Source organism: Hipposideros armiger, unplaced genomic scaffold, assembly GCF_001890085.2.
Source record: "Hipposideros armiger isolate ML-2016 unplaced genomic scaffold, ASM189008v1 scaffold_17, whole genome shotgun sequence".
Lineage (NCBI taxonomy): Eukaryota > Metazoa > Chordata > Mammalia > Chiroptera > Hipposideridae > Hipposideros > Hipposideros armiger.
Window position 1 is genome coordinate 7,850,885 of NW_017731367.1, and position 20,584 is coordinate 7,871,468.

The 20,584-nt window shown below is 55.3% G+C and overlaps 2 protein-coding genes across 8 annotated transcripts in view; one reads left to right on the forward strand and one right to left on the reverse strand.

Moving 5' to 3' along the window:
• The window catches only part of PASK (PAS domain containing serine/threonine kinase), a 30,619-nt gene extending 10,367 nt beyond the window's left edge, over nt 1–20,252 (reverse strand). The window contains exons 1-12 of one of the 5 annotated variants that reach the window (XM_019629519.1): nt 20,181–20,252; nt 13,099–13,263; nt 11,080–11,312; nt 10,308–10,478; nt 9,524–9,664; nt 8,926–9,060; nt 8,436–8,696; nt 6,595–6,769; nt 4,803–4,959; nt 2,357–3,765; nt 1,199–1,377; nt 670–837 (exon numbers count right to left, since the gene is read on the reverse strand). In XM_019629519.1, the coding sequence (XP_019485064.1) occupies nt 670–837; nt 1,199–1,377; nt 2,357–3,765; nt 4,803–4,959; nt 6,595–6,769; nt 8,436–8,696; nt 8,926–9,060; nt 9,524–9,664; nt 10,308–10,478; nt 11,080–11,312; nt 13,099–13,231 (3,162 nt within the window). In that variant the 5' untranslated portion in view covers nt 13,232–13,263; nt 20,181–20,252. Of the gene's footprint in view, nt 1–669; nt 838–1,198; nt 1,378–2,356; nt 3,766–4,802; nt 4,960–6,594; nt 6,770–8,435; nt 8,697–8,925; nt 9,061–9,523; nt 9,665–10,307; nt 10,479–11,079; nt 11,313–13,098; nt 13,264–19,405; nt 19,492–19,599; nt 19,658–20,180 lie in introns of those variants that run through there. The other 4 variants (XM_019629510.1, XM_019629526.1, XM_019629501.1 and 1 more) reach the window with 4 other exon arrangements.
• PPP1R7 (protein phosphatase 1 regulatory subunit 7) overlaps nt 20,168–20,584 on the forward strand; it is an 18,006-nt gene continuing 17,589 nt past the window's right edge. For 2 of the 3 annotated variants that reach the window (XM_019629545.1, XM_019629551.1), the window contains exon 1: nt 20,168–20,452. In XM_019629545.1, the coding sequence (XP_019485090.1) occupies nt 20,257–20,452 (196 nt within the window). In that variant the 5' untranslated portion in view covers nt 20,168–20,256. The remainder of the gene's footprint in view (nt 20,453–20,584) is intronic. The other variant, XM_019629560.1, reaches the window with a different exon arrangement.

A 20,584-nucleotide genomic window follows, 5' to 3' on the forward strand; every position in this document is an offset into this window, starting at 1 on the left:
ACACAATACCACACGCTCAGGTACACTGACGCCGACTCTACCGGCCTCACCTAACTTTGACAGGAAAAGAAAAAACTTCTGGATGAATATAAATGGGAAAAAAATCCCAAATAAAAATACTGGCAAACCAATTCATCAAAACATTAAAAGCATATGAGAGCGTAATGGAGGCCTGAGTCTGGGAATGTGACGAGCTGACTGATAATCCATTGTCAGGAAAGGAACCACGGATATGGCCATCTCAAAGATGCCAGAAAGACATTCGATAGAACAACACTCATTCTTTAAAAACAGCATTCAGTGAGCTGAAAATGAAATATCCTCAAACAAAAGGTATCCATCAAAAACAGGGGCCACAGAGGAGCAGCAGGAGACCAGTGGCACACCTGTCACTTCACGGGCTCTGCAGGTCCTGCCGGGTGGCAGGAGAGAAGGCAAACCAAAGGTGATGAGGCACAAACAGAAAAGGAGACAAGTGTCGTGACCAGCAGAGGGATGAGCGGTCATCTGGAAAATCACAAAGGACCCACGGGGACATTACGAATGCAGGGAGACCGACATGTGACATTGGCCCAGACACACAAGCTGTGGTCAATTCCAGAGGAAGTGACCAGGAAACGCAGTGGGGAGGGGCGGGGGGGCAGCCCGCCTCCCTCCCAGCCGAAGCACCTCCTTGTTCTCTTCCTTGTCCACCGCGGTCCAGACAAAGCCGAAGGCCCCGCTGCCCAGCGGGCTCAGCGTGCGGTACTTGTGCGAGTACGCACCCTCGCAAGCCGCCAGCCCGTCCAGCTCCCCACCCTTGGGGGACTCCTCAAACCAAGGTTGGCTTCTGAGCACCTGCGAACAGGAGGAAGGGCTGAGGGACCACACGCCACCGGCCGCACCAACGGAAAGGAGGCAGCCGCAGGCGGTGCGCGTCCCGCTCCCTTCCCCCACAATCCCCCCACCGTCCCCCACGGCTGTGGGAGGAGCAGCACCTGCACCCTGCGCCCGCTCCTCCCAGGCGGCCTCAAGATGCATCAAAGCGCGTTTATACCCACCCTGCACATGGGGCACACACAGATTTAAAACCCCACGCATGGCTAGTACACAGGGCGTTAGGAGACAGTGATCCAAAGCCACAAGCAGACCCTCTTCCCACCCCCAGGAGACAGAGAGGTGCTGCTGGGAGAACACCCAGCACGTTGCAGGTACCTACTTCCCCCACGCTGGGTCCAGGGAGCTCGCACACCGAGTGGCTGGCACTGGGCCGGCTGGCCAGGAGCAGGCGGGTCCGTGGGGTGGAGGCCTGGGGGCCGTGCAGGTCTCTCACCAGCCAGCAGCAGAAGAGGGGCGCGGGGCCTTGGAGCTCCACCCGCTTCACCTGGAAGTGCACACCTGAAGGGAAGGCAGAAGCACAGCCCCGGGATGAAAAAGCACGTGGCCCTGGATAGCACGAAGACCACACAGAGCACCCGGGCAGAAGGCAAAGGGCGCCTGGACTTGGAGAAGGGTCGGCGGGCAGGAAGGGAAAGGCTGAGCATAGAGGACCTCCGCCTGGCGCGGGGTCAGCAGCTCGGTGTGTCCAGAGGCAGCTGGAGACCACAGGGAGCGCTGAGGGGACCCCTGCCAACTCAGAAGTACCTGGAAAGTCACCTTCAACACGCCCGACACAGGGAAGCCTCGGCCTCCGGGTGAAGGAACGTGAATGGTTCCCGTGGAAACATACACGTATGTGCCCGCTGTGGTTCACGGACCCACATTAAACCACACACTATGCACACACGTGTGTGCTTTCCACAGCCTCCTGGGTATACGCCCAAAAAGCCTGGTTATCTTTTTTATGGGGGATTTACAGGTGAACGTATTTTCTTCTTTTTGTTTATATTTTCTAATACTTCTACAAATGACATGTATTACTTACATAACTTTTTAATATTTATGAAAAGAGCCTTTCTAATCAACACTACAAAATTAGCAATAAAGAAACAACTGGCTAAAATAACGACCTGTTAAGAATTAGGAAAATAAAAAGAAAAGTGAAACAAATACGATCAACCTCAAAGGGGCAAGTGAAGGGGCCTGATCACAGGCCCTCTGAGAGTGAAGATTTTTAGAGCTCAGAGCAGCCTGAACCCCGAAAGCTCTTGGAGACCCACCATAACAGCTCCCCAGCCCCACTCCAGCCCGTGTGACCTCGAGACTGCAGAGTGGGCCGTGGGCCCCACCCTTCCCAGGCACACGCACTCATCCTGACTTGCACAAGGTCAGCTCTAACTGCAGGGTTTTATTTAACACTTGGTTCCCGCCGGAACTACTCAGGGTGGAGCCCCATCTGACCCAGGGTGAGGGGGGCCCGTTCCCCGCCAGGACGTACTCAGCAGCGAGCCGTCCCGGTGGCGGCAGCTCCCCTCGTAAGTGCCCTCCTGGATGTCGCCCTGCAGACCGGTGGCCCTGGGCGATGCCGCGCTCCCCTCTCTCACAGGCGTGGAGGTGACCTGGACGCTGTGCCTGGGCTCCTCTAATGGGCACGTGTCCACAGGGCCGGCTCCCAACATGGGAACGATGCCGCCTGCGCTCTCTCTGCCACTCACATCATCACATTCCGAGGACACCAAACAGATGTCAGACAGTTCGGTCCCATCGAGGCCCAGGCAGGTCTCCCGGAGCCCCCAGCCTTCGCCAAGCCTGAAACAGGTGCCCGTCAGCAGTAACAGCTCTCGGTCGTCCAGAACCTCTGACCTCTGCCTGCGCACAGTGCTCATGTCTACCTCGGAGCCCTGCAGCGGGGGAGAGGCTGTCCCCACGAGCTCAGACGAGGTGCAGGAACAGTTTGAAGAACTTCGGTCTGTCCGTTCACTAATAAAGAGTTCCTTGAGGTTCCAGGAAAATGAATTCCCATCAGCTTCCCGGGCCTCCACTGTGTCCAGGACCCCGGGGAGGTCTGTGGCTCGGGCATAGCAGGCTGAGGAGCTGCCTGAGTGGCCTCCATACAGGTCTTTGCCTCCCAGGTCACACAGCGACACAGGGGAGGAGAACGGGGGGTGCTCGGCTGGGACCGGCCCGACGTAGGATGCGCCCAAAGGTCCCCCAAAGCTCAGCCTGGACAGCTGCTCCTTAATTAAGCAAGTCTGCAGCTCCTCCCTGTCGTTCTGCGCTTTCAGCCACAGCTCCTCCAAAGTAGGTGCGGATGAGAGTTGAGCCCCAGAGAGGCTGGGGGCCAAGGCCAGGCTCCCCTGGGGTGCGCTCTGCTCACCCCCAGACCCAGGCTGCAGCATCAGGAGGCTGTCCCCAGCCGGCTGCCCCGTGGAGTCACCTTGGTGGTTTGAAAGGCTGGCCCTGTGCAAACCCATCCCTTCCAGCTGTGCTTCCTGGGACAGCCCCCACATTTCCACACTACTGCTCCTGTCCTCGCATGGGATCAGAGCTTCAGAGCCTCCACAGGGGACAAGTGGTCTCGTGTCCACGTAGTTGGGCCTGCTTCCTCCCAAAAGGTCCTGTCCAAGCCTCTCTGTTGCTGTGGGTTCCTCCTCCTCCAAGACAGCGTTCTGCGGGTCCTCAGGCAATGACCGCTGGCTATGGGCTGGCGGGCTTCCTTCTGGGACATTCTGCTGGCTCTCGAACAAAGACTGTTCCTGGGCTGGTGGGCTTCCTTCCGGGACGTTCCGCGGGTCCTCGGACAATGACCGCTGGCTATAGGCTGGCGGGCTTCCTTTTGGGACATTCTGCTGGTTCTCGAACGACTGTTCCTGGGCTGGTGGGCTTCCTTCTGGGACACTGTCCACTCTGGGGATTAAAACAATGGCCTAGTTACTTAGGAGTCACAGAAGAATAAAAAAGAAAGATCACACGGACTTCTCCTCTGTTAGAGACAAGTACAAAGCATTTGACAACATACATTTCTAATAGAAAAAAACCTAAATTGTGTAATAAAGTTAAAAAATAAAGCACGTACACACAGAGAATAATGGGCACAGTGTGACATTTGTGTACACACACACATGTACACAGATAAGGACGTGCAGTGTGACCCTCTTTGTGTTAAAGGAACAAGGGCAGTTGTAGTGAGTGCGCACACACATACTCTTATACTTCAGTGCACAGGGAATGGTCTACAAAAATGCAGCTGCTCCCAGTGGTTCTCTCTGAGGAAACTGCGAGATAGTCACAGGGACTTTCCTTTTTACCATTTTCTTCTGCACTTTAAAAAAGCACACATGCTCATATATTACATATTTTACAAATAATTTCAAGAAGACTGGAAAACGCGGCCATGTGGATAAATCGCCCAGACACGACGATGAGCATAAGAAACCAGATATAACAGAATGCACAGTTCAAGTTCAAGGGCAGCCCCTTTGCCCTGCATCCTGGCGCCAACCAGGGCAGTGAGGGGTGCCGGGTCCTGGGGCAGGGGCACCCACACACCCAGGGTGTGGCATGTTACTGCACACTATGCATCATACATCAGAGAGTTTTAGTGGGAGACAAAACTGGCTGAAAACACACCAAATACACAATAGCACTGTGATAACTGAACACGAGGTTTTTTATTTCTACTTTTCTAAATTTACCAAATTTTCTAATATGAACTTCCTTTAGTCTAAATAGAATACTTTGTTATTTAAACATACACAAAAAGAACAGATTCAAGTGATTTTAAAAATCAGAAAATTATGCTTTTATCAGTTCCCTGGAACCTGCCTAAACACTTCCTTACAAGTAAACTGGGAGCTGTCACATAGAGGCTGCTGGGGACCAGGCCAGGTAACATGGGAGGTACTCAACCTTCAGTACACCCGCACCTCCCAAAGAGGACTTACTCCGGAGTGGGTGGAGATGGGAGAGGAGAAGAAAGACGGCCTCCAGTGTCCGCTTGAGCCCGGAACCCAGTGACGGCTTCTTGGTTTCCCACTGGTGTTAGAGTCTCATGTCGTGGCAGTATGTGGCCGTTGGCAAGCATGTCATTAACCCCTGGATCTAGCAGGAACAGCAAAAAAGACTATTTTCTATTTGCAGGCACCCCCTCCTGAGATAGACCTCCTCATTTCCCCGAGACTCGGGAGCAGGGGCAGGGGCTGACCTCATCCACTAAACTCCATCAGCCATGTTTGCAGTGTGTCCCAGGTCCGGCCACCTCCCACCGCCCAGCGGGCACCCTCTGCTCCCCCTGCTGCTTTGTCCTGAGCCCGGCACCTGGCAGCATGAGGCCACTAAGGCCGGAGTTGGAGTCCGAGTGGGGCCCTCATCTGCCCACGGCCCTCCAAGGGCTCCGCTGACTGCAGGGGGAAGGCCATGGTCCCCAAGACGACCCCCACAGCCCTGCGGCCTGGCTGCTGCTCCCTTCCGGGGCCTCTCTGGTCTGGCCCTGGCCTGCAGCTTCTCCCCCTCTCCGAATGCCACCCCTGCCATCTGTGGGGCTCCGCTCAAAGCCGCCTTCCCAGCGGGCTATTCCTAGGCCCAGGGCTGAGGTTGGACATCCTGCTGAGCGCTGGTCCCTCCCATGCTTCGCACCTATGCTGTGTGTCACCTGCTTCCCACCAGCTTCCTGGGGCTGGCCTAGCACACAGCAGGTTAACTGGGTCAGAGGGGTGAGATGGCTCTTACTAGCCAGCAGTCCGATGAAGGAGGCTCTAGAAAGTATCGTAGCCCCTGGCTGATGAAAGAGGGCCGCTGGCACCAGCCCTCCAGGGCATTTTGGCAACAGCTAGCAAAAGTGCTCCTCACAGGGCCGGCCGAGTGGCGCGATGGTTAAGAACTGGCTTGGGATGCCAGAGGGCCCCGGTTCGGATCCCACATATGACGGCCAGTGACACTGCCCTCCACAGCTAAGATGCTGAACAACAGCTCAACCTGGAGCTGGGCTGCCGTGGGTCGCCAGCGACGGCGTAGGCTGCAGCCCCTGCTGCAGTGGGTTGCCATGGGCTACCGTGTGTAGCCAGCAGCCAGCGTGAGCGGCCAGCAGCCGCAGTGAGCGGCCAGCAGCCGCAGTGAGCGGCCATCCAGAAGCCGGCGACTGATCTGCCTCGCCTGGGAAGAGCGCAATGATGGTGCCAACTTGGGCCAGTGGAGCAACGTCCTCCACAACTAAACTGAAGAACAAAGCAAGAGCAACTTGTCTGTTCCCCTTCCCCTAATTCCCCAGCACTGTTCCCATCCCCCAATTCCCCAATAAAAAAATAAAATCTTTAAAAAAAAAAAAGGACAGGGGATAATCAACATAAGAAAGAAATCCTGCTGACTATTCAAATCAGCGTTTAACCTGAGGTGCTACATTAATCTGGCCTTAAACCCGGTAGAGCTACTGCAGACTAACTTAGGAGACTAGCCACCTATGTCCTAGACCCAGGCCCGCGGGGACGCACCCTGGGGCAGTTCTAGTCCTCTCTCTGTTAACACCTCACTCACACACACACACACACACACACACACACACACACACACACACACGTCCCATCCCCTAGAAACTCTGAAGGCCCCAGAGCCAGAGGAACACCACACCAAGCAGCTATGCCTGCTCTCTCCCACTCCACGGACGCCCCAGCTCCCTCCGGACCCCACTGGAGGCACGGGCCAGGTGGGGCAGGCGTCTGGGAAGAGAAGGCCGGGGCTCACCCTTGGCCTCGCCTGCAGGGTTCCAGCCCTGCCGGGGGTCCTCAGTCGTCTCCCCAGGCCCAGTCTGGGTGCCCACGTGCATGCAATTGGCCAGGCCAAGTGGTGAGATGGGGCTGGAGCTGCCGTACGCCACGTCCATGTAGCGGTAGAACCCAGGGATCAGGAAGGTGATGTTCTAGAAAACAAACAATGGCACTCAGGCCCGGAGGATGCAGACCTCCCTGGACCACCGCATCCATCCTGGAAGAAATGAAAGCAAGCTGCCAGTGTCTGGGCATGTCACCCCTCCAGGGGAGGGGGACCGGGTCCGACTCCTTTGACAGGCCCAAAGCACCTGATGATCAGCATGGAATTCCTGATTTTTCCCCTTCTTCTTGTGAAAAAGATAAAATTAACACACTCTGAAGCTACTTATTCCGACATCTACACGTCCTCCGAGCAGACAGACATCTGGCCTTCGCTCCATGTCCTCCTCAGGCCTGGGAGCCTATGTTTGCAACCTTCTCACTCGGCCCTCAGGGAGTGACATGTGCCCTGGTACTAAAGGACAAAAGGACCTTGGGCAGCAGTTAACTGGCACCTGGAGGTCCAGCAGGGCCTCCGCTGGCTGGCCATGGCCTCAGTGTGAGGGTCGCAGGCCCAGGAGCTGCAAGGGCAGATGCCTTCTCTGAAGCAGCGTGTGCCCCCGCCCCCAGGTGGCCCTTGGCTGTGTGAGTGCAGAAAACGCTCCAACACCAGAGGGAGGGTACATCCCCCACACACTCCCTGCAGAGACCCACTGTCCTCAGTGTTCCTGTGGGAATCCCTTGTCCGAAATCCACTAACAGCATCTCTGTTCACTTCAGCGGAACTAAGTTTGCCTTAATTTAACTAAACTTTAGCTTCCTTGCATCTTATTGTAGTATTTCTAACACAGAACAGAGAGGGACGTGTTTTTGGAAACTCAAATGAGGTCACAAGGTTCTGACTGGTTGTCACCGGGTCTGGAGTCTGCCCCAGCGGGAGTGACAAGGGGGACGGACGCTCCCCACTTTGCAGCAGCCCATGGTGTACAAGGTGCTTCACATAAGGCTTTGGGCAAACACCAGGCCGGCTGGCCACCAAGCGAGGGGCTCAGGTCCCTCCCAGGGAGCCAGGGAACTGCCACGACCACCTGTAGAGGGGAGTTCCAAGGCTGCCTGAGCTGCTCCCCAGGCGCAGTCCCAGCTGGCCAGCTGAGCCCCGTGGAACAGAATGGGCTGTCCCACTGAAGCTCAGCCCAAGTGGCCGTTTGGGACCGAGGCACATGACTGTCACTCGGGCACTAAGTGTCGTGGTTTGTTTGCAGAAACTGACACAGGGCCGCTCTGCAGTCTTGGATTAGAAGAAAGGGGCCATCACCGCCCATGGCGGCCTGGCCCCTGGTGTGCGAAGACCTTCCCCTCCTCATGGCCAAGGGGCTGAGAGGAAGCTCAGGCCAGGGAACAGGGGTATAGAAACACCTTTCTCCAGTCCTGACCATGCAACAGCCCCCCCAGCGGCCCCAGCACTGTCGGGGGATGTGTGGACAAGCCCCCACCTGGGGTGCAGAGCAAATGGCCACAGCTGTGACATACACCCTCATCCAATAACTCAGCCCAGACTGAGGACAGAGATTGGAGGCAAGAGCCTGTCCCTCTCCTGGAGATGGTCCAGGGGGTCGCATGCTCAGTGCAGGGCTGTGAGCAGGGGACGCCTCCTCGGGCCCACGTGCGTCCGGGGAAGTCGGCATGAACAGTGGCTGGGACGTGCACCTGCCTTTGGTGTGGGACACAGGCCAGCTGCCCGCAGGGAACGTAACCGGCCACCCAGGGAGGCCCTACCTTGCCCAGAAGCTCAGATTTCCCATAACCAGACAGCGTCAGCGCAAAGCTGTGGTTGATGCCATAGATGGTGCCATCGGGCAGGAGGGTGATGAGGCCACTGATGGTGGAGAACGCCCAGACAGACGCCGTGTAGCTCTGCTCGGGGGCCACCTGACCGCCTTCTGCCTCCTCGCTGCTGGGTCCACATTTCAGCTTCAAGCTCAGAGGGAAGGTGGTGCCGTCCTTGGCTCTTCCAACAGACCTCTGAATCTTGAGATTCTGACAGACATGGATGGGGTGACAGCAGCATCTCAGGATTTGAGTCTCTGCTGCTTCAGACTGAAATCTGTGCCCCAAGCATCATGGGGAGGGCCCCCAGAACACCCAACTCCCCACACCGCTCTTCCTCCCTCAGTCTTCCCAGCGAGGGCAGAGCCTCGAGCACAGCCAGTGCCTGGGACAGGGGACCCGAATCCAGCCACGCGGGGCAGGCGCTCAGCACTCCTACCTGTGGGAGGTGCTCACCAGGTGGAGGGAGCTGCACGGAAGGGATCAGGTCTGTGATACACTGCCCGACCACTTCCTCCTCGGATGTGTAGCCGTGCAGCTGAGCAAAGGGACTGTCACACAACGTTATGGCTCCCTTGGAGAAAAACCGGTGTTTGTAAGCATTAAAACAAGACCATGAATGCTACTCAGATAGCAGAAATGCAAGAGGTGCAGACAGACAAGCTTGTGCAGCGTCGCCTTTGTCCGCCTGCTGGAGGCATTCCACAGAAGCCCAGCACACGTCAGACGCTCACCCGTGAGAAGCACAGCCACCCACCCACAGCTCACACCTGAGAGCTGCCTGCGTGCCAGCAACCATCCTGAGGGTTTTACGTATGTAATTTTACTGAAGTGTTAAAACAACTCTGATTTTACAGATGAGGAAACTGAGGTATGGAGATTGGGCTCCTGGCCCCAGCACACGAATACTAAGGGGCTCAGCAGGTGGGAGCCGACCCTCCAGAACCCTCACACCCACTTTCTGCCCTGAAGCCCACAGCAGGGGAGGAGACGTGTGGCAAGGCTGTGAGCAGTTGAGAACAAGCACATAAACTTACATCGCTCTGGAAGGCCACCCAGGCCGAGACCCTGTCCACGGGCTCCAGCACGACCACGCAGCACCGGCTATGCTCCTGCTTCACCCTCTTCATCCACACAGACACTGGGGTCTTGTCCCCGCTGCGGCTCAGGACATCCACCTGCGAGCACGGACAGGCTCACCTGTGCCCCGCAGCACCCGGCCACGAGGCCCCGGAATCCAGGCTCATGGGCGTTTGCAAGCTCTGCCCACCTGCCTCCCATTCCGGAAATTCACCGGAATGCAGACACTGAACCTTACGGCCTCTGAGTGAACCTTCTAGCAGAAGGGCACATTTTAACCGGTGGTGTCTGTGGTTTCTTAACCCAGCAGACACCATCTGTGCTGAACATCTCACTTCCTTCTCGGTAGTCAGTCCCTTGGACGGGTAATTCTTCGCATGTAGTAGACCCCATCTAACTCCTTCCTGAGGCTCAGGGCTCAGCATCTAACATGACATTCAGCCTGTCAGCATGCGGGCTGGACACATGCATGGGCAGGGAAGCCTTTCCAGCCTCGCCAGCCCCCTGACCCAATGTGGAGATGTGGACGTGAAGACAGTAGGGTCATGTTTCTATTTGGGAATCTGTGGGGCGCCCTGAAGGTTTGCAAACGCTAGTCGAAGTCGAGCTTCCTCCCTCCCAGCAATGCCAGGCTGGCGGAAACACCGCTTTGTTCCCGTGATGCCCCAGCCGTTCCCCACACCGACGGGGAGGAGGAGGAGGCACCCACACTGACCGCCCCGTGGTCAGGCCCGCACTCACCACCGTGCCAAACACAACGGCGACGTGGCCGTTGGCCTCCACGTGCTCCTCGCTCAGGGCTTCCAGCACATCAGAGTCTGGCTTCAGAAAGAACCGCGTGAGCTGCTGGCCAATCAGGTCGCGGCTGCTGTACCCCAGGAGCCGGCACGCGTTGTCATTGGCAACCAGGATCTGAGGGTTGCAGAGGGAAGGCGCCTGCGTTACCAGCAGCATCTCTGCCTCCCAGAAATGGCAAGAAGGTGGCACAGGCACCAGCGGGCGAGGCCCGGAGGCTCCACCTCTCCCCAACCGTCAGCTGCGGGGAGGCTTCCCACAGTGCCACCCACGGAAATAAGACTGTCTACCACTGAGTGCATCGGACCACGCGTACCCTGCACCTGTCAAGGTGGGCGCAGCGTGTCATGAGGACCCTGAGGCAGACATGGCTTTACACCACACTTCCTGCCCATCTAACAGTTCAGTTCTGTGTATATAAACGTGCATTATGCTAGCACATTTAATTCAAATATCAAACATCCATTCTTAATTTGAGTTGAACCAACACTCTAGCAAGCGTGAGCAATTACGGGCTTCATCCCCTCCTGGAATCTCTATCTCGATGACAGGGTTCAGTTTGCTTTGATATTTAGGTCTCCAAATTCATATCTCTTCTTCTACACAGGTAAAATCAGATGGTTTTCTAATTGCACTTAAAATGCAAGTTCCTTGGTGAGGTTACAGGTTGAAGGCACAGACCCCAAAGCCACAGCTGTGCACAAAGCAAAGCAAATACCTCCGAGGTCTTGGCGTCCACAGTGAAGACGGCCTTGTTTGGGTTGCCCGTGGTGGCGGGAGGCAGGGGCGTGGAGCAGCCCGAGGACAGGCCACGCAGCAGGGAGCAGCAGGACATGCTGCCCAGGGACGTAGCCGGGTCCACCTGCTCGGCTGCGGGCAGGCAGCACAGGGTGCCTGTGCAAATATTTTGGGCAGCCAGTGACGACAGGCAGTAGGAGCTCCATCTGTCTTCTGGAAGGAAAAGGAAAGGAAGCTTCAGACCTCACGGGGCTGCCAGGAGCTGGCTTCTGAAACACACGAAGCACATGGCCCTTGCCCCATCTCCTGCAAAAGGAGCCAACAGTTCAATGCACCTACAGAGGTGACTCCCGCTCTAACTGTGTGTCCGACAAGTTCCCAGGCCCATCTATACCAGCACCAGGGGCCCCGCAGCGATGAAGAGCCATGTCCCCTCTGCTATGTAAATGACAAGCCGAGGTCCCCTCCGGCCCATCCAGCCAAGGGGTGCTCTCCTGCCCATCATTCCAAGACCCAGAGCCCAGCACTGCCCCATCACTTGCTCCTGGAAAGTCACAAATCCAAGCGCTGCCTGCCTCGTCCACTCCCCTCCATCCATTCTGTCACAGTCACGCCTCACCTCCGGAAAACCTGCTCTTGGCAACATGTCCAGTGGCTCCCGAGACGTTCAACTCCCCAGCCGATTCCCAGGCCTCCCTCGCACCACCCGCAGCCGCGCTGGGTAGCTCCCGCCTCCTCACCACCTACCTGCCCTCAGCAGGGCACCCTGTCCATCCACCTCCCTGACCCCTCGCCACTGGGGACCAGCTCAGCCTTCCTCTGCTGCACACCGCCCTTGGTGGGGGTGAGGGGGCGGCTTTAACTACACCCCACCTGGCAGTGTGCTGCCAGCTCCTCACTTACCCCTCCCCAGGCCCAACTGCCTGCTCCCTTCTTTCCATCTCAGGAATGTCAACTCCATCCTTCTAGCAGCTCAGAAGCCAAACAAACCTGAGTTGCCCCCTGTCCCCTCTGGGTCCTTTGTTGAGGAGTCCCTGACTTCCTTAGTTAGTGGCCTCACCCAGACCGGAAACCACATGGCCGCTGGCCTGGTCCTCCTCTCTGCAGGCAGCCGGTCCCAAGGTCGGCTCAACCACCCCACATCTAGAGACAGGCACTGCGACACCAGCTTGGCCTCTGTTCCCGACAATGACCCGTCCCTGGGCCAGCCTGGTGCCCGGCTGAAGGGCTGCCCGCCTGCCTCAGACCCTTACAGCGTGTCTGGCCCTCATCATGAGCCCCCCCACACTCCCTTCAGGCGAGCTCAGCACCAGGCCCTCCGCCTCTGGCAAACTGCTCCTGTCCTGGAGACCAGGCCCCCTGCCTCCCCTGCAGCCCCATCCTCCAGCTTCAGGCCCCCTCCGTGGGGCTAACAGGCTCCCTGTTCCAGGTCTACCCAACTTCAAGTGTGCACACTGCTGTCTCCTGAAGCACCCCAGACGACAAGTCCCTCAAAGGAAGGGCAACACTTTCTTCCTCACTGTGTCTGGGCCCAGGGGTGTCCAGACTATGGGGGCACCAGCTGACATGGAGCAGTCAGTGGGCAGTGGGTGCCCCCGTTCCCAGCCTCCCCAGGGCATCACTGCCCACGCAGTGAAGTCGGCTGCCCTCCATCTCATCTTGTCTGCCTGTGTCCAGGAGGACACACACACCTGCAGTGCAGTCAGCAAATACCAGTCGTGTGCGTCCCGTAATGCAGCCGGCCCAGGACAGCATTCCACACTCTAAAGTGACAAGTGACATTTTACTCTAACTCGATCCTGAAATATGGGCATGAATTTCAACACTGCCTGAAAAGGACAGTTTCCTGCCTGAGAAACACGCAGAGCAGACACTGAAGGCGACGCCCTATGGCCTCATCCACCAGCGCACACCCAGCACCTAAACCACGGGCAACACGAGCGACTGCATGGCTCAGGGTCACCGCCGACGCCCACAACACCCAGAAGGAGGTCGTTACCGGAGAGCGCCGTCCTGCTCTGGCAGAGTTTCGAAAGTCCATTCCTTCTGCTGAGGTGTCTGCGGGCTGAGGACAGGCCCTGGCACAGGCAGCTACGATCCCCTTCGAAGGCCAGCGAGCCTCTGTCATCCATCGGGAGACGGTGGGCCGTGGGACAGTCGTCAACTAGAAAACAAAGGGACCCTGATCAGCGTCTGCCATGTGAGCACGTACAGGCACGTTAACCAACCAGGTCTCCTCCGGGCGGCGTGAAGCCCTGCCCCCCAACACTCACACGCACCCACTGCCATATGGGTCAGAACCCACACGGGAGGAGAGTTGGACCACCACCAGGCTAAAAGGAGCTCGTTCAGACACATGCATAGGAAGATATGGAAAAGAGAAGGAAAAAGAGGGGGAAATGGACCAGAATGGGAAAGGGCCGTGAGGATGACCAGGGCTGCTGGCCACACAGACTGAAACTGCTGTCAGGTCAAGAGGAACGTTATGGATACCACGAGTCTAGTGGGTCAGACCAGCTGCACCCAGAACCACCCACGGAGCTTCCAAAACGATGGCAACATGGGGCCAAGGCTGAGAATCGGAAGATGGGCTCACACCGGAGGTTTCTGTTTTTAACTTTTTATTTTTAGATACTTGTAGATTTGATTTACATACAGATAGAAGGAAATAATACAGAAAAATCCCACGTGACCTTCACCAAGTTTCCTCCATTGGTGACATCTTGCATAACTACAGCACAGAACAACTGCCTAGAGACCCGGGCCAGGGGTCCTTGACAAAGTGAGAGGTCCAAGGGCTGAGGGAAACGTGCCCACCCAGAGCCTACAGCCCCTCTTCCAGACCACCCTCTAGGACTGCTGAACCCCAGAGTTCCCAACCACAAGGGCCTGGACCGCACTCCCAAGACCACCCAGGAGGCCTCTGTCTCTCATCGTCCTCCCACATCGGCACACACAGACCCAAGGACAGGCCACAGAGTGACCTCTGCAAGACCAAGCTTCAGCAAGTAGGTGGGGGCGCCCACACGTGGGCACACAAGGCCCTCCCAACACAGGATGGACTTGGGCTAGAAAGGAAGCGGGGTTGGCCCTTCCCACACCACCACAGCCCAGCCCACAATTCCAAGGAGCCCAATCCACCAGTTCTATCCGGGCTTCAAGGTCATCATCAAGGTCCATGAGGACAGGAGGGCAGTTCTTTTAGGTAACAGTTTGTGGACCCATTTACAATTCTGCATACGGCAACAACAGCATGGGGTCAAAGTGCATCCCTATGACTTACCATGTACAAAAACTTATTCCAGGTGAATTTAAGAACAAAAGATAAAAGTTCTAAAAAACCTATGACTAACAACATAGTGGACTGGATAACTGAGCGGCCCCTGGATCTCACCCAGATACTGTTTCTATGGCATCTCTGAGCTGGCTGAAAGCAGGGATTCTCCAACACCAGGCCTGTCAGAGTAAGTCACCCAGAGGAGACCACAGAGCTACCCTACAGCTCCTAAAAGAAGCCAGGGACCCTTAAAGATGGCCAGGGTGGCCCTGCTTCAGTAGCACCCCCTGGAGCCCGGCAAAAGCAAGCCTCTCCCAAGCCAAGCATCCTAAACCCAGGCCTGCAGTTTTCCGAAGATTAGGGCCAATCAAGTACGCTCTCTTCCCGTTAAACAGACCAGCAAACGGGCTTCCATGAGTGACTGTGGGCTGAAAACTCAAACCAGAGGTTTAGGTACAAGAATATTAGCTGCTAGAAATACCTGCATATGTGGCTGAAAATAGAAAAGATGAAGTAACAACAGAAAACAAACAAGAGTTTCTCAAAAACAACTGGCTAGATTGAAAGAAACAAGCTTTTAGAAGTGAAATGTTTAAAAATTGAGGATTTAAAAAAATATTTAATTAAAACTTTCCGACAAAGAAAATTCTAGGCCCAGATGGCCTCACTGTGAATTCTATCAAACATTCAAGAAGGAAATAAATCAATACTGCACAAACTCTCCCAGAAATTTAAAAACAAGGGCACATGTCCAACCCAGTTTTTGAGGCCACATCATTATCCTGATACCAAAACCAGACAGACATTTCTAGAAAAGAAAACGACGAGCCAATAACTCTCATGAACATGGATGTAAAAATCCTCAACAAAATATTGGCAAATCCATCAAGCAATACATACAAAGAATAATTTCCACTCCCCCAACCAAGAGGGGATGCCACAGGGATGAGGGCCAGTTTAATATTTGAAAGTCAATCAATGTGACCCACCACATGAACAGGCTAAAAAAGAAAACATATCATTATTGATATGATAATGTGAGTTTGCTGAAAAAGCATTTAACAAAACAGACCACACCCCTTCATGAGAAAAAACAGTCAACAATTAGGAATTGAGGAAACTTCCTCAACCTGCTAAAGGCGCGTGTATGACTGACCTGCAGCTAGCGACACACCTGGTGAGGAGAGACTGAACACGCACTCCTGGGCTCAAGGGACAGAAGCCACTCAAGCCTCTTCTATGCAGCACTGTCCTGGAAGTCCTAGCCAGGGCACACAGGCACGAAAAAGAAAAAGCAGGCACATACACTGAAAAGGAGGGCGTACAGCTGTCTCGAGTCACAGAAGACACAGAAAATCCTAAGGATTCATAAGAAGATTACCAACCCGCTCTCTTAAAGAGGGGGTGACGGGTAAAGGTCTGAACAGACAAAGAAGGCACATAAGTCACGAAGCAGAACAGGAGGAAGTGTTCGTCGTCACTGCCACCAGGGAGATGCAAAGAGCTATCGTGACACAACCACAGGGATGGCTAACATGAGAGAGAATGGAAGGACCAAGTGTTGGTGAGGGGTGGAGCAGCTGGGGCACGCACAGATTAGTGCTGGGGACACATGTGACACGAGCGTGCCACCTGCTGTAGGACTCCCAGCCATGGACCCAGGAGAAAGAAAAGCACTGGTCCACACAGACCCCTACACAGATGCAAACTACAGCTTCTGCTGAGAGCCGCAGACTGGACGGGAGACCAGATACGCAGACTGTAGCATATCCATACAAAGGACACGTGCTCAGCAGTAAGAGGGAACACAGTGACAAATACGGCGGGATGCACAAATCTCAGAACCAGACACACAGGACACCTCCTGTAGGGTTCTGTTGACATGAAACACCAGAAAACACAAACCTGATTTACAGGGACAGAAAGCAGAGCAGAGCAGGGCCAGCAAGGGGATCTACTAAAAAAGAACACAGAGCAAATTCTAAGGGTGATGGAAATGTTCTGACTGAACTGTGGCTGTGACTACACACAAAACTCGCTGAACTAAGTACGTAACATGGGTGCATTTTATTGTCTATAAATTACATCTCAATAAAGTTCATTTTTAAGTCAATGGATGGGTAAAAGAGGCAGGTAGTTATAGCTGAATAGAAAATTAGTGAATTGGAAGATATATTTTAATAAAGAGCCCAGGATGCAACACAGAGAAACAAGAACATAAAAACAGGAAAGAGAAGTGAAGTGATGAAGACTGAGGTAATTTAATACCTAATGGGAGAGAGAACGGAGAGGAAGAAACATTTGAAGAGCTAACAGTGAACAATCTTCGATAAGAAAAAAGAAACCCACAGATCCAGGACCCTGATGGGGACACTCGGCCCACCAGATGTTGAGAAGTCTGCTCACAAAACATATCATAAAGAAAATAAGATAAGCCACAATTTGGAAGAAGATATTCGCCACGTATATAACCAACAGAGAATATCCAGAAGAGATTAAAAGGTCAATAATTTAAAATTTAGAAAATTTTAAAAGACACACAGCCCAAAAGAAAAATGGACAAGAGATAGGAACAAGAATTTCACAGAAAAGGAAATGCTTGTGGCCAATAAGCCTATGACAAGAGGCTTTTACTTTGTTAGCATAATCATGACAATTTTATACATCCTAAATCAGCAAAAATTAAGAATTCTAGTGATACCAAATGTCAATAAAGATGTGGCTCAATGGGAACTCTAACAAATGAAATCTCTTTAGAAAACAATTTAAGTCAAACATGTGCCTTCTCTGACAGAAACTCCACTCTTAGATTTATATTCTATAGAAATTCTTACACATGGGTAGCAAGTCACACACAAGGATGTTCAGGGCAGCATGGTTCACAATGACAACAGAAAAAAAGAAAAGAAAAAACCTACACATTCATCAGCAAGAAAATTTTAATTTCTGGTATGTGCATGTTATGAATTATAGGGTGAAAAAAATGCTATACACACCACAAGGTTAAATCTTAGCCCTATAGTAAGTGAAAAAAACCAAGTTACAAAAAGCTATCAACAGTAGGGTTCCTTTTATAACCTCCCCCAATCTAAATAAATCCTCTAGGGTTATACACTTATGTGATGAACCCCAATTTCAGGCCGAAGGTTTCTTCTGTGGGTCCAGCCGCAACCTGGAACGGCACAGGGTCGCCTGGTTCTGAATTTGGGTGGTGGGTTTAAATGAGTTCATTTTACATGATGGCTCCTGACTAATATTGCATTTATCCTTCTGTATGAATCGGCTAGTATATACTAAAAAGTTAAAAGGTGTTTTATACAGCCAACCTATAGACAAAGCACAGAAGACTTGATTAGAGTTTCAGACTACATTGTAAATGTTACAAAAGTTTACTTCTAAAATAACAAATGGGAGAGGAGGGAAGATAATGTGAAGGAAGGATAAGGGCAAGAAATGTCATCTTTCATGAAAACAAGTAGATAAATAGTCCCTACAATTGATAAATCAAGAAGTGGATACAGGAAGGACAAGTCCTTTGCCCGCTGTGCCTTCTGTGCTGTAGAGGGTCCCTCCCCACCAACTCAGCATTGCACAGCAGCTCATGACACAGGGGCCAGGGCCTCTGCCACCACAGGCTGGCCTCTGCCAGTACAGAGCCTGGCTTCACACGACCTTAGACCACTCCCGAGAGGTTTGCAGAGAGCTTCTGGAAAGGACTCCTTCCTCTCATGGGTGAACTTCTAGACGCAACAATCACCTTCCTGCCACCAGAACACAAGCTAGGGAGCAAACAGCCCCAATTCTCCCACCACTGCTACACAACCAAGAGTAGAGCCAGCCTCAGGGTGAAGCCAACACCATGGACCGCAGAGCAGAAAATGGCAAGAAAGTCGTCCTGGGGCACTGGATGAACCACCCTAAAACCTGCCTTCCTCGGGACTTCAGGTTTGGGGGCCACCAGCCTCATTCACCATTAGAGCCATTGTGAGGCTGCATCCGTTTCTTGCATGGAGGCATCCTAAACAATATCCAGGATGGCGGCGGCTGTAACAGAGGGTGTCAGCCAAGGCTTCCTCCAGGAGACACCAGCAGAGCGGAGCCTGGCACCGTGGAGGGAAGAAGCCTTCCAGGCAGAACCACCACAGGGCAAAGATGGGAAACAGTCAGCACACAGGAAAGTAGGTGGAGCTGCCCGCATGCCTCCCAGGGCCTCCCGTGCCTGCTCCAGGAGTCTGGGTTCTATCCCTAAAATTGACTTTAAAGAGCTCCATGCTTGGGAACACGACCAGATGCACAGTTTACAAAGGTCACTCCAGGGGCAATGCGGGGGGTGAAAAGTTACAGTAATCCAGACAAAAACCTACAAGGTCTTAAAATAAGCAACGTCAGAAAGATGGCAAGAGGAACCGCTAAGACAAAACTCGCCCTATCGCTGCCACCGACTGCCTAGGTGATGAGATGTGGAAGGTTAAGGGGATGGAAGGCATCAAGGCCACACCCCAGGTTTACAGCTCAGGCCACTGCCATTCTGTGAGGAAAACAAAAACTGAAGGTGAGGAATAAAGCCCAGGTGTGTCCGGGGCACCCAAGCGGAGACGTCGGGAGGCCACGGGCTGCACACCACAGCGCAAGCATTCAGGTATTTCCTGGAAAGCTCATATATGCCAGGCATCGTCCGCAGCACAGCGCGGGGCACGGTCTCCATTCTGGAGCTCACCTTCCAGGATAAGCAATAGTCATGAATAAAGCGCACAGTTAACGCCCGCTGAGGACTGAGGCCGGGCGGGGTTAAGCCGGGGCGGAGACACAGAGCACCAGGGAGGCTCGGCCCAGGGCCCCAGGGCGCGACGCGGGGCAAACGGCCGCAGGGCAGCGAGCGGGCCGTTACCCGGGCCGGAGCCGCACGGAGGAGAGCGGGCAGAGGCGGGGGAACCGGGCTCGGGTTGGTTTGTCCGAGGGCCGCGCCGGAGCCGGGCGGCAGGACCCCGCGGAGCCCCAGCCGGCTCTCTCTGGGGCGCGGGCATCTCACCTGGGGACGAGAGTCACCCGGCCAGGGTTGCTTCACCCAGCCGCGAGAAGCCGGTCTGCGCCTCCAGCCCCGCCGGCCAATCGCGGAGCAACTTTCGCCGATTGGCAGGCCTGTGGGCCAACCACTGACGCCTGTGGGCAGGACTCAACGAGCCCGAGTGGAGAAGCCCGCGCTAACGGTTGCTAAGGACGCACCAGACTCCTTCTACGGCGCCTCCGAGGAGCCAAAAGAGACGGCGCCTCCGCCAGTCCGGTACGGCAGACGCCGTCTCCTCCGGTCTTGGGATCGAGAAGGGTGAGCAGCGCGGAGCTCGCCTGTCAACAGTCTCGCCCTGGAGGCAGGGGCGGCTTCCTCACGGGCCAAGCACGCCCGCGGGGCCGAGGGCCGACGGAGGCTACGGCGCCCACAGTGGGCTGGGTCGGCGTCCCGGGTCCCGACCGGCTCTCCCGGCACCTGCGGGCTGAGCCCCTCCCGAGCCCGGGCACGAGCGCCCCGCGCCGAGCCCGTCCTGCGCTGAGCGTTAACTGGAGACGGCCCCTTCACTCGGACTAAGTCCGCGCGGCGACGCCGAGACGAAGCCGGCCCATTGTACAGACGCATCTGCAGAGGCCCGCACTCTGCAGCCCCACGCGGAGACTCGCTACGAGCCCGGAGCCTCTCCCAGATTCTTCTCTCCGCTGGCCTGCAGCCACCGCTCCGAGCGTGCGGCCCCATCTGCCCCTGTGCTCCTTCCCGCTCCTCGCCTCCAGACGCCTCCGGGACGCTCTCAAATTACCTGCCCCGGGAAGGTGAGGCGGACGGCGCCGGGGGCTGAGGGCGCGCGCGGCCTCGCGGGCGGACTACAACTAACCATGAGGCTCTGGGGCCGCGCAGGCGCGTCGGGGCTTCAGGCCCCAGCGCTGGGACTCCATTGGCTGGCTGTGCCCTCCGCTGGGAGCCCTGATTGGCTGAAGGGCCTGAGGCGACAGATTCCGGAAAGGGGAAGAGCAGCCAACATGGCGGCTGAACGCGGTGCCGGCCAGCAACAGTCGCAGGAGATGATGGAGGGTGAGTGGCCCCACGGGGCGGCGGCCGAACGGCCCAGCGGGCTGGGGGCGGCGGCCTGCACCGCCTTGCCCGAGAGAAACGGGGCTGCCCGCCTCCGACCGCGGCCCGGGCCCTGCCGCGCGGCCCCTGACA